This window comes from Drosophila ananassae, chromosome XR (genome assembly GCF_017639315.1).
Source record: "Drosophila ananassae strain 14024-0371.13 chromosome XR, ASM1763931v2, whole genome shotgun sequence".
In the NCBI taxonomy this organism is placed as follows: Eukaryota; Metazoa; Arthropoda; class Insecta; order Diptera; family Drosophilidae; genus Drosophila; species Drosophila ananassae.
Window position 1 is genome coordinate 19,664,071 of NC_057932.1, and position 12,377 is coordinate 19,676,447.

At 40.2% G+C, this 12,377-nt stretch overlaps 1 protein-coding gene across 3 annotated transcripts; it reads right to left on the reverse strand.

Moving 5' to 3' along the window:
• Positions 1 to 420: 420 nt before the first annotated feature.
• On the reverse strand, positions 421 to 4,707 carry LOC6498769 (probable cytochrome P450 6v1). 3 transcript variants are annotated; one of them, XM_044717236.1, is made up of 4 exons: positions 4,457 to 4,707; positions 3,160 to 4,308; positions 981 to 1,799; positions 421 to 923 (listed from the first exon to the last, which is right to left on the reverse strand). In XM_044717236.1, exons 2-4 carry the CDS (start codon positions 3,625 to 3,627, stop codon positions 648 to 650), a joined length of 1,563 nt encoding a protein of 520 aa, XP_044573171.1. In that variant the 5' UTR covers positions 3,628 to 4,308; positions 4,457 to 4,707; the 3' UTR covers positions 421 to 647. The 3 variants fall into 3 exon arrangements, with proteins under 3 accessions (XP_044573171.1, XP_044573172.1, XP_001967242.1); XM_044717237.1 differs by having other exon boundaries at positions 4,653 to 4,671; XM_001967206.4 differs by having other exon boundaries at positions 3,160 to 4,707.
• Between the last annotated feature and the right edge of the window lie 7,670 nt (positions 4,708 to 12,377).

Genomic DNA, 12,377 nt, shown 5'->3' on the forward strand with positions numbered 1-12,377 from the left:
TGAAAAGATCGCGTGAGATTTGAACTTGAACTTTGTAGTTTTTTTGTTTTTGTTTTTTTATCGGATTGATTGGATTTCCTAAACTATCTTTAAGTGGGGGTGTTATTTTAGACTTAATTTTTAAATAGAAAAAATTTATAAAAATATATATATTTTGATTTATATATATATATTTATGATTTTTTCGAGACCTTGTTCTGGTCCACTCTAATCCCGTCACACCCCAGACAATCTGAAAGCTGAACTTTGTTTATTGGACAGCCCAGATGACGTAGCCCCCCGCCCGGAGCCGTCGAGCCGCAGTGATCAGGCCACCGGGCAAAGGCCTGGCCAGCCGTCCGGGGGGACTGATAGCGCTTATCAGTAACGCCCCTCAGTCGCACACCCCCCGCCCTGTCAATAATGCCAAGCCGATGAGTCTTGAGGTAAAAAAAAAGAACATAGCAAAGTTTATTTGAGGCAGGCCGAACTATACACAGAAAAAAAAAAAAATTAAAACGAAGTATTTACAATTTCGATGATGAGGCGGAGGGAGGTGTGTTCATCATAAAATAATGCTGCTGCTGCTGCTTCTGATTCTCGTATATATGTACAAGTTAAGGTCCACCCCCACCCTACGCCCTCCCTTCTCCAGGGGGGGGGAGGGGCTATAAACAGTCGACCTTGAGGTAAATGCGTTGCTCGCTGGCCAGCAGCGCGAACTTGGCGTCGAAGCGGATCTGGTCGCAGGTCTCCTCGCACAGCTCGACCCGGTGCTGGTGGAGGAAGTAGGTGAGTCCGAGCTTTATCTGGAGCAGGCCCAGCCCCATCCCGATGCAGTTGTGCGGCCCAGCTCCAAATGGGAGGTACGACATGGGCGTGTGCTGGGACCTGCTTTCCGGGGCGAAGCGTTCCGGATCGAAGCGCTCCGGATCCGGCCAGTACTGTAAGATACAAAATGATACATCTTAAAGATACAATATCATATAGTGTACACCCACCTTGGGATCATGGTGGATGGCCAGAACGGATATGAAGGCCGGCATGCCCCTCCGGGCATAGCACTCGGCGTGGGGCCGCAGCGAGTAGAAGCGCTTCTTGTTGATCGGCGTGCACTCCCGCTCCAGCAGCGGTACGATGGGATACTTCCGCAGTGTCTCCTTCACCACCATGTCCAGGAACTCCATCCCGGTAATGGCTTCGTAGGTGAGCTTTCCCCCGGGCGACTCTCCAAATGCGGTGCATATCTCCCGACGGAGGCGGGACTGCATGAGGGGGTGGCGGGCGAGCTCGTAGAGGGCGAAGGACATGCTGGAGGAACAGGTCTCAATGCCGGCCACTTCAAAGGACGCCGCCTGGGCGGCTAGGAAGTCGCGATGGTGCGTGAAATGGGACTTATCCTGCTGCAGGTCCGCCTCCTTCTTGAGGGTTAATAGCAGTTCGATGAGATCGTTGCGCAGATCGCCGCCCCTCTCCCGCTCCTCGATCACCAGCTGGATGACCCGTCGCAGGAACTCCGAGTGCGGCTCCGTAAAAAGTTTCGGCCGCAATAGCGGCACAAATTTTGGCAGGTAGAAGATCACAAACAAGTCGATTATCCGCCAAACATTCGGCTTGAACAGGTCCTGACAATGCGATCCGATCTCCGACTGCGTATTCCTCAAGCTGTATGATCTTAATCCGAAAGCTATGCTGGCGATCATGTCCGTGTTGTACAGATCGCACACATCCTTGATGCTCACGACGGCTCCTCGCTCCGCGTCGCCACGGCGGAGGTCGCGCGTCAGGCGCTTCAGATACCACTCCAGGTCACAGCCGATCTGCCGATTTGGGTCGCGAATAATGGCCAGAAGCCCATAGAAAATAATCGAAAATGGAAATATAAATCAGTTTTGAGTTTCAGATGCTTGGAGATTGTAGTTTTTGGGGGTTTGTTTTAAAAATTAGGTGGAATGTGATCTTTTTTGAGGATCCTTTATGGGATATAGTAGGGTTATGGGTGGTGATCTATATTATATGATCTATGGAGGGATATTATAACTCTAAAAAGTTGTAAAAAATCGAAAAATAATGTCTAAAAAACAAGGAATAATAGGAGTATAGTACATAATATAGAGTCTATAAAGATGATACTTTTTTTTACTGTCAAAATTAAAAATTACAACTTCTAAACAGAAATAGCCTTATTTAAAGTCTTTTACTTAAAATATTAATATAAGTTATACTACTATAGTAATTATTAGTAGTATATTAATCGTAGTTATAATATTAATATTAATTAATAATAAAAGTAGTGGTAAAATGGACTAGTATTATTAGAACTAGTACTATTATAAAATATTATTAACCCATTTTCAAGTCACCTCATACTTCTCCCATTAAAAAAACACAAAAACCATAAACCGTTTTATCGTAAAGCCATTTAATATTAATATTAACAATATGTAATTATTAATAATAATGACTAAACTTAGTCATGGTTCCATCTATTTAGCATATAAACTAAACAAATTTTGCCTAGTCACTGACATTTACATTTAAAAACTGCCTAGTCATGATCTTGTATCTATTCTTCGGTTGTATCTGAGTATCTGAATATGATATCTTAAAATTCAAGGCCATTTGCATAGAACTCTATAGAGTACACTGGCCTACAAGCCATCTGGCCCGTTTTAAGCCAATTAGTCAGCAATCGCTGTGATTCTGTTGGCAGTTCCTGAGAACATCCGATACTTTTGTGGTTTTGATAAAGTGACTTTTCGAAGAAACACAAAAAAGGCCGCAAGAATGTTGAACTTTGATAAGCTGGAAATTAAAACACGAGTAGTTTGATGAGACCTGCGGTTATCAGACAACACCCACTTGCACCCACTCTACACTGAGAAAAAAGTAATAAATGATAAATAATAAATAATAAATAATAAATAATAAATAATAAATAATAAATAATAAATAATAAATAATAAATAATAAATAATAAATAATAAATAATAAATAATAAATAATAAATAATAAATAATAAATAATAAATAATAAATAATAAATAAAAGCTACCCTTTTGTGTTTCTCAGTGTATTCCGTTAAGTGGCGTGGCTGAAAGTCTGATATGGTTTTGGCTCTCTGCCCTCGCCCTCGCCCCCCCCATCACCCATCACCCACCCCCTTTGGCGCATGACTCACCTCCTCCATCAGAGAGAACATCTGCTTGAGCTTGGCGCCCGCGAACGCGGGATCGAGTCGCGTGCGAATCTCGCGCCACTCGGGCTGCTTGGCGAGGAAGAGGTTGAGGGCGCCCATTTTATCGCTCCTCGCATCGCACTTGGCGAACCGATTCGAGAAGCTAACAAAGTCCTCGATGAGCACCGTCCGGGCCAGGTTGAGGTCGCGGATGAGGAGGGCCGGCTGATGGAACAGGTAGATCCCCACCACCGGCTCGTTCCGGAACCGTTCATCGAAGTAGAAGCGGCGAAGTTGCAGCGCAAACGACTCCTCCAGGCGCAGGACGCGCGACAGGTTGCCGAGAATGTGCGTCGGCTGGACGAATTTGACGCGACGTCGCTGCCAGTAGACGTAGGTGCGACGGGACCAGATGAAAATTCCCGTTAGAATCGTCACGATCGCCAACAGAATGTTTGTGGAGTAGGCCATAATAAAGCCAATATGAGAAAAATAAAAAAATAGAGAGAGTGCTTCTGCCTTAGGCCTCTGCTTCTGCTCCTGTGCTGCTTTTATTTGAAGCCACTGCTGGCGTCGCTGCTTTGGTTTTACTTTGCACTCGCTCTCGCTCTTTCTTTTTTCTGACGTTTTGGTTTTGCTTTTGTGCTTTTGCTTTTGTGCGTTTGCAAGTGCCTCCCCTCTTTGCTTGTTTCGTTTATCAGCCCCGTTTTCGCTGTTTTCTGTGGCAAGCTCTACTGTTTTGCCACTATTTTTATTTCAAATGCACTGATAATTATTTTTTGCTATTTATTTATTAAAATATTTATTTTTTTCTTTGTTTTTCGTTTTTTTGGATTAAATGCTTTTGTTTTTGTTTTGTTTTCAAGTTTTTTAATTAAAAAATTCTAATTATTAATTATCACTATATTTTATTCCATTTTTTTTTCTTCAAATTCCTGGCTGTTGTTGCTGTTCAGACTTATTGTTGTTGTTATTTTTTCAACTTGTTGCTTGGTTGTTTTTTCCACTGTGCTCCTCCACGGTGCTTGTTGTCGTTTTCCCTGCCTGCCTGACAGCCTTCCTTTTCGCACTTCTCACCCGCTAGTCGCGTTTTATAAATAAAATACTTAACAAATTATATCACATGTCTTTTGAAACAACTAACTGAAATATCTATGAACCGCAAAAATATAATAAAATTAAGAATTAAATGCACAAAACAACGCGACGTCAACAACAAAGAAGAAGAGCAAGAAGAAGCAGAGGCAGAACAGCCACGCCGAACGCGTAGAATGAGACGACAAAGAGAGCTGCTTCTAACAGGAAGAGGAAGAGCTGCCGCGAGAGAGAGCTTAAGAGACCGGAGCGCTTAATTGGGAGCAAATAGAGAGCGCAATTTGTGTTTTTATTTTTGCCGAGTGTTTTTTGGCCAAACTTCAAACTTAAAAACCGCGAATAATAAATAATAAATAAAAGACACGCTAGCTCCACAAGTTGACGCTTCCAACTCAACTGACGCGACGCTGACGGGAGCCGGCCCCACCAAGGCAGCCACGCCGCCCCCATATCGCAAGTTTGCGGGAGGCGCGACAGAAAAAAACCAAAAACCACAACAACTACATTGGGGGTGTCCCAAAGAGAGCGACACAGCGGGAGAGAGAGAGAGAGCGAGATCTCGCGAGAGAGCGCCAAAGAATCTGAAATGTCAACGGTTCTGAAGGCAGACGTCGATGCTTTACAGTGGGCCGAATGCGAAAGCTTCATTTAATTTAACATAGGCTTAAAAAATATATAAAATATTTAGATTTTGTTTTTATAAATACAAAAAAATAATACATAATTGCCAATACTTGTACTCTATATCTTTACAAAGCCAATCCAATACGAAAATATTCTAAAAGATCGCCGGACGAGCTTTGAATTCTAAATTTTCATCGAAATTCCAGCAGCACACGGTTTCCATGATTTACAGTGGGCCAAATACTGTTGTTCATACAAGTACATTAGTTTATGACAAATATTTTTAATAATAACCTTAATCTTTTTGTCCCACTGTAATAATGTCCCACTGTAATTTTTTATTCTAAATAGCTTATGTTTTTGAGTTTGACCTTGAGAACAAAGCTTGGACAGTGGTGTGCCATAAATAATATTTTTAAGCAATTTCAAGTTATGAGGCCCACTGTGGATGACAAAGGATGCCAAAGCACCGCAAATAAAAGCAAAATGCTCTGCCAAAAACAAACACAATAAAGGCAGCGCTGTCGCTGCGCTGTCTGCGCTCCACGTGACAGCGACCGCGAAGCTCTCGATAAAAACAAACGGAGAGCGCTCCAAGAGAGAGAGAGAGAGAGAGAGCGCCACGATAACTTTGCCGGTGGAAGACAATGGTCACTTGTTGTTGTTGTTGATTGTTCTTACCTTTTTTATGTTTTCGCCCTGGTTTAATTTTTTTGTTGCCAGGGCTGGGCGCAAAAGTTAAGCACTGAAAGAAATTGGGGGGGGGGGGGGGGGGGGGGGCAGTTATTATATTAAATAAAAAACTATGATAACATGAAAATCATGAATCATGAATCTTTAAGCTTTCAAGAGAGGATTGGAGGAAATATAATAAAGTATAAAAATTAAAAATAAATACAATTTTTTTGTTCACTGTATCTATGCCTTTTTATTTCCTTTTTGGCCAAAAGACACTTTGTTCAACAAATTGTTGCCGGGAGTGAGAGCGGAAACTCCATTTACGGCAATTGACAGAAATTTGCACTTTTCTTCTTCTTCTTCTTCTTAGTTACAAATGTGCAACATTTCCGGTTGCTTTTTTTGTTGTTGTTGTTTTTTTTGTCTGGTTGGCCACATTAAGTGAATGGGTGGGTGGTGTGGCGTTAAAGGGGCATCGTGGGGTTAAGACTTTCTTTGATTAAATTTCACGCACGACCGAATTGGAAGGGTTTTTCACGAAAAGGGAGATTTGGAGACTTTTTGGGGCGCTTAGCCGTTTGCAGTTCGATTTGCATTTCGTAGCCACAGTGGAGACTGGCTAACATGAACATAGAATTTTATTATATTATTTTTTAATGGTTATTTGAAACTTTTATCATGTATATTAAGTGTTTTTAATTATATAATTATTTAAGAATTATTCATTTATCGAGTGCCTACTGTAGCCGTGGCGGTGTGTCAATAATCGCTGTCGCTTATGCACACAACGGCTCTGCAAACACCAGCGCACTTGTCGCAACAATACGCCTCCTGCCACACCCCCTCTTAGCCCATGTCTAGATCGCCTTAACCCCTCCCCCGCCCCCGCCAACGCCACGCCAACAAAATGAGCTCAGCACAAATCAAAGCCGTCTCAATCAACAAACAAACAAACAAACAAGCAAACAAATAGACAAACATTTGTGTGCGCATTTCAAGTCGCTGGGCGACAGTGGGTTAAGGTGTGGCGGGCCGTGGGGGGGAGTGGAGCGGTACTGCAGGGTGGAAAATCTCCTTACGCTATTTAGTTTTCGGCCTGCGACTTTGTTTTCATTCCATTTGCGTTGTTTGCATTGGAAATCTTTTAATTATTGTCACGCATCTACGCCCCCTCAACCTCTGACCTCCGCCCACCGCCCACCACCCACCACACACCACCCGCCAAATTTCCATTCGAGAAGTAGTTTCCACTTGTGGGAGTTGCGTCAGGTGTTGGGACTTTCTAGGCGATTAAGTCCGCGTCTCGGGAGGGGGTATCGAAGAGAACTTTGATACAGACTTATATAAAATTAATTCACCAATCTTTTGAGGCATATCGCTTGAGAATCGGGTGGGAATTGGCCAAGATATGAGCTTCCCTTTGGGCCATATTGTGCCTCTTAAGGACTTCTCCTCATTTCCAAGGGGTCTGCCCAGAAAATTTTGATGAAAAATTGAAAAAATATTTCGTAATCAGGTTTTGATGCAGATCGATGGAGAATTAACCCACAAATCGATTGAGATATTCCGCTTAGGAATCGGGTAGAAATTGGCCAAGATATGAGCTTCAATTTGGGCCATATTGTGCTTCCTAAGGACATGTTCCCAATTCCAAGGGGTCTGCCCAGAAAATTTGGATGAAAAATTGAAAAAATATTTCGTAATCAGGTTTTGATGCAGATCGATGGAGAATTAACCCACAAATCGATTGAGATATTCCGCTTAGGAATCGGGTGGGAATTGGCCAAGATATGATCTTCCCTTTGGGCCATATTGTGCCTCTAAGGACTTCTCCTCATTTCCAAGGGGTCTGCCCAGAAAATTTTGATTAAAAATTGAAAAAATATTTCGTAATCAGGTTTTGATGCAGATCGATGGAGAATCGATCCACAAATCGATTAAGGTATTCCGCTTAGGAATCGGGTAGAAATTGGCCAAGATATGAGCTTCCCTTTGGGCCATATTGTGCCTCTTAAGGACTTCTCCGCATTTCCAAGGGGTCTGCCCAGAAAATTTTGATGAAAAATTGAAAAAATATTTCGTGATCAGGTTTTGATGCAGATCGATGGAGAATTAACCCACAAATCGATTAAGATATTCCGCTTGAGAATCGGGTGGGAATTGGCCAAGATATGAGCTTCCCTTTGGGTCATATTGTGCTTCCTAAGGACATGTTCCCAATTCCAAGGGGTCTGCCCAGAAAATGTTGATAAAAAATTGAAAAAATATTTCGTGATCAGGTTTTGATGCAGATCGATGGAGAATTAACCCACAAATCGATTAAGGTATTCCGCTTAGGAATCGGGTGGGAATTGGCCAAGATATGAGCTTCCCTTTGGGCCATAATGTGCTTCCTAAGGACATGTTTCCAATTCCAAGGGGTCTGAAGGGGTCTCAATTCCCAGAAAATTTTGATGAAAAATTGAAAAAATATTTCGTGATCAGGTTTTGATGCAGATCGATGGAGAATTGATCCAGAAATCTTTTCAGGTATTCCATTTGAGAATCGGATGGGAATTGGCCAAGATGTATCTATTTAATTCTTGAAAATAATTTCAAGAGGCTTCCTTATAGATATCCTTGTTTTTTACGTTCCGAATAATTTTCCCTGAAATGCATGCCTCAAAAAATGTAAATTTCAATTGTGTTCCTTGTTTATCTTGTGATTTAACATCTTGTAATTAAAAATCATCCCGTACACCTGAATATGCTTATTTTTCACATACGTTTCGGAGTACCTTGTGTTGGGTATCTGTGAGATAGCCACCACCTCCTCCACCTGCCCGCATTCCTTTCGGGATGTTGCACTGACCATCGAAGGTGGAATGGAAACAATGCCGAAACAACCGAAAAAAACTGGAAAATTAAAAGACACACCCACATGGTCCAGTAATCCCCGAGGGGAGTAATCCTTCGTTTTGATGTTGGACCGCTTTATTTTTTTGTGAAGATAAAGTGCGCAAAATAGATGCGTAATTTGACGTTAATGTTACGCTAATAATAATCTGTCAGCAGCTGATCGGGACACAGACTCGCACACATGCGTATCTTACGGATGCGTATCCCTCGGATGCGGATGCACATGTGTGTATCCCTAAGATTGCGATCGTGTAATGTGCTTAGGACCTTCCTCGTCCCTTCGGCATGTGTGTGTTTTGTATTTCTTTTTTAAGACGCATTGTTGTGTTTGCCATTTTGACGGGTTTCGATTACTCCTTGTTACCCCTCCAGATCCCTTCTGTATCCTTCTGTATCCTTGTATCTGTATCTTTGTATCTGCATCTGAACCGAATGCCCTTTCATGTGTGTAATCCACTCTGCTCGTTTTTGCTCAAAAGTTAAATGATGCGAGCCTAAGATGTGCAAATATGTATCTTTTTCTCCCTCCCCGGCTCCCTTCTCGGCTACTGTTTTTGATTTTCTTTATATTTTTTTTTACAGTAAGATAGACGGCTGATGAAAGCAAATTGCACAACAAGGATATTGCAAAAGGAACACATGCACCCAAAAAAAAAGATACAATTAAATGTCTTTACAAAAAAAAGATATTTTAATTAGTATTTTAGATCTAGAGATTGTTTAATTTGAAATGGCTTCAAAAAGGTTTAAGAATCCATTGAAAATAAAAAGTATACAATTTTTTTACCATAAACTAATTTAATAAAATTTAGAAATAAATATTAAGTCCATCTTATAATATTTTTTAATAAAAACCACCTCCCTCTTCCCTCAAAAACCTTCTAAAAACCAGATTTTTTTCATTGTTTTCTTCAAACCCCTTGAGTTAACCCTAGAAATACAAGATTAAACCTTGACCTGGCCATAAAGTCAAACCCAACAAATGCAAAGTCAAAACGCAGTCAACAAATCCACAAAAAATACGCCAGAAGTCGTTTTCGAAAAAAACGAAAAAAAATTCCCGCTGCATTAAAAATTACTTAGAGAAAAAGGTTAAAAGGTTCGACTTCCGCGAAAAAGTAAAAAATATAATAATAGAAGACAAAAAACAGCAAAACGCAGAAGTGAACTGCACTAGAAACCTACAAACCTAAATAGATCGGGTCAAGTTCTAAGTAAGGAGCAAGGATGTCCTTTTAAAAAAAGGATTGCAAATCGGCGAAATAGCCGTAAAACGCGATTCCTGGTAGCTTAGGTACGAATGGCCCAGGCCTAACCCCTTTTGTGCCCACGCTAACAATTGCAAATTGTATTTGTAGAGCGAAAAGGGGTTAAAAAAAGGATGGGAGGAAGGTAGGGAGGGACAAAAAACGAAGGCAAAGGACCTCAGGCCGAAGCCAATAAATATTTATGGCTATATGACATGGGAGTTTTTTATTTAAAAAAAGGTTTCAGTGTTAGGGATTTAAGGGTTAATCTTTCTAAGTTATATATTTAATTTTTTTTTTATTTTTATTTTTTAAGATTTGCAATTAAAATGGCAAGAAACGAACTCTACACTTCTTTTTATTGAAAATAAATACAAATCACATTTATATTCTTTAAAAACTAATTTAAAGTGAAATAGAATCTTTAATCCTATTAAACTTATTTTTTTAGACTATATAGATATTTTTTATGATTTTCTAGAAACTCTCGCATCACACAGGCATAATTCTAGTCCTTTTTTAAGGAAATCTCTATGCCATTTTGGCATTTTTGATGCAAATCTCAGTTTTCCACTGCCCTGCTTCAGTTGTTATCCTGCTGTTATCCTTTTTTTTAGCTAGATCGTAAAGCAATAAAACCATAAAAAGAGGACATAAATTTGAAAAAAAAAAAAAAAACAGAAAATCGAGTAAATGTGGAACGAGAACTGGATACGGTTTCGATTTTCGACGAAGGGTTAAAAAAATGCGTGTGAGATTTTTGTGTTTATGACTCGGTCAGCGAATGGGTTAATAACAATTGATTTTTCTGGTTAATTTTTTGTTGGTTCTAGTTTTGTATTTTATTTTTTTGGCATCGAGGACTACGCGGAATCGAAGTCGAAAAAAAAATGTAAAAACAATATGAATTTTGTGTCTTGACTTTCGAGTTTAGAGTTAAGCGTTTTTTTTTTTTTCTTAGCGGGTTAAGATGCCGCCGGGGTAAAGATAAAGGAGCAATTAACCTTAACCCCTTTGTGACTGACTCTTTCTAAAAAGATGCCGACTGTCCATAAAACTGTCGCATAAGTCAACTCGGAAAAAAAATATTAATATTAATATTTTCCCTTTCCCATTTTGATGTCTCAACCTGCTGCTGTCCAAAAAACATTCATTTTTTTTTTTTTTTTGATGATGATGAGATGCTCATCGTGTGAGTTTCGTTTAATTTTTCAATTAATTTCTTCTTTTTTTTTGTTTTCTTGGGGGTTCTCAGCGTCAATATGCGCCATGTGTTGTTTCTGAGTCCCTCGAGAACCGGAGATCGGAGTTCGAAGACTCGGGCCCTTTTCTTCCCTCTTCTTTTTTTTATGAGCCCTAACAAATTTGTACAAATTACTGCGGTGTCTTCACAGCCCCTCCACCGAGACGAGTTGGCCAAGACGAGTTACCAAAATTGGGCCACCGACTCCATGTGAAAATCTCAATCGGAAAATCACAAAAGCCATGGACTAGAGCGGGGGAGGTGTGGTCTAAGGTTCAAAGGGGTCCGGAAAATCGGTGAATGGCTTTGGGAAAAACTCATCGAAGTGCCTATGCTCTAATTAAATTTATTTCATTGCCAGGGAAGTGGAAAATTTTAGGACTTTTACAAAAAAAGGGGTTTAGTCTAGAGTTTAAGAAATTTTATAGAAAATAGGTTGTTTATTTTTTTTTAGCATAATATTTTTGAATACTGTTTTGAATAACTTTTAAAGGATGTATTTTAGGGATATTTATTTTAATTAAAAAACAACTAAACCCCTGATAAAAATCCAACTAAAAGCCCTTAAGCTCCAAGCCAAAGCCCAAGACCCTTTAAAGCCCATTTGTTACCAATTTCGGCATGATTTCCTGGCCAAACTTTTGGTTTTTCAAACAAAAGACTATGCCAGCTCCACCTCCCCCCTGATTTCCTGTGATTTCCAGGCTTTCTTTTTTTTTTTTGGGAGAACGCCTCAATCAACATGTCGTGGCCATGTTCTGAGCCGAGCCAAGCCATTTTGGCCAACATTTGGCCACAAGTGCAAGCCCACAAAATGCAGTTCATTCCCTAACCAATCCCTCCTGACCCTGTCCCCCATCTATACCTGTCTCTATCCCCACTAAATCGCTGTCTCTTTCCTTTTCTGGCCGTGTCAATGTGTGCAGTTGAAAAGTGCAACAAAGTGCACCAAAAGTGCCCTCGAAATCTGCTCGAAAACCCAACCGAACGCCCCATTTCCGAGGTTCTAATCGGCACTGAAAGAAAATATTTACTTTTTTTAGATTTAGAGGAGAAAAATATATAGTTTTTATGATTTTTTTTAAAGATAATTAAGTTTAAATAATGGTCAATACTATTTTAAACTTTATAAACAAAAGAAGAAATAGAAATTTTACTAAAAGGTTTACTTTCTTAATTTTAAATAAGTCTAAGTCGCTGAATAATACTTTATTTTTTATGTTTATTGTATAAATTATATGATATTTTATTGTGTTATTTTTTTAGATTTTTTTGAGCAGTGTAGACAAACAGTTTGGGGACCGAAATTGCCAACGAAATGCCGAAGGAGCTGCATGAACAAAAGGCCCAGATTGCCTTTGGCTGTAGGAGGGGCTACTAGGGGGGCTACTACATGTAGTCATGGGTTAAAGCATCCCTTAACCCCCTCAGACACT

What these genes read in the sequence shown, in the direction of transcription:
- LOC6498769 (XM_044717236.1), bottom strand. Translation starts at nt 3,627, where the DNA reads ATGGCCTACTCCACAAACATTCTGTTGGCGATCGTGACGATTCTAACG. An exon ending in TGTTCTCTCTGATGGAGGAG is followed by an intron (nt 1,800 to 3,159) that starts GTGAGTCATGCG and finishes CCAAATCGGCAG; the next exon opens with ATCGGCTGTGACCTGGAGTG. An exon ending in CCATCCACCATGATCCCAAG is followed by an intron (nt 924 to 980) that starts GTGGGTGTACAC and finishes TGTATCTTACAG; the next exon opens with TACTGGCCGGATCCGGAGCG.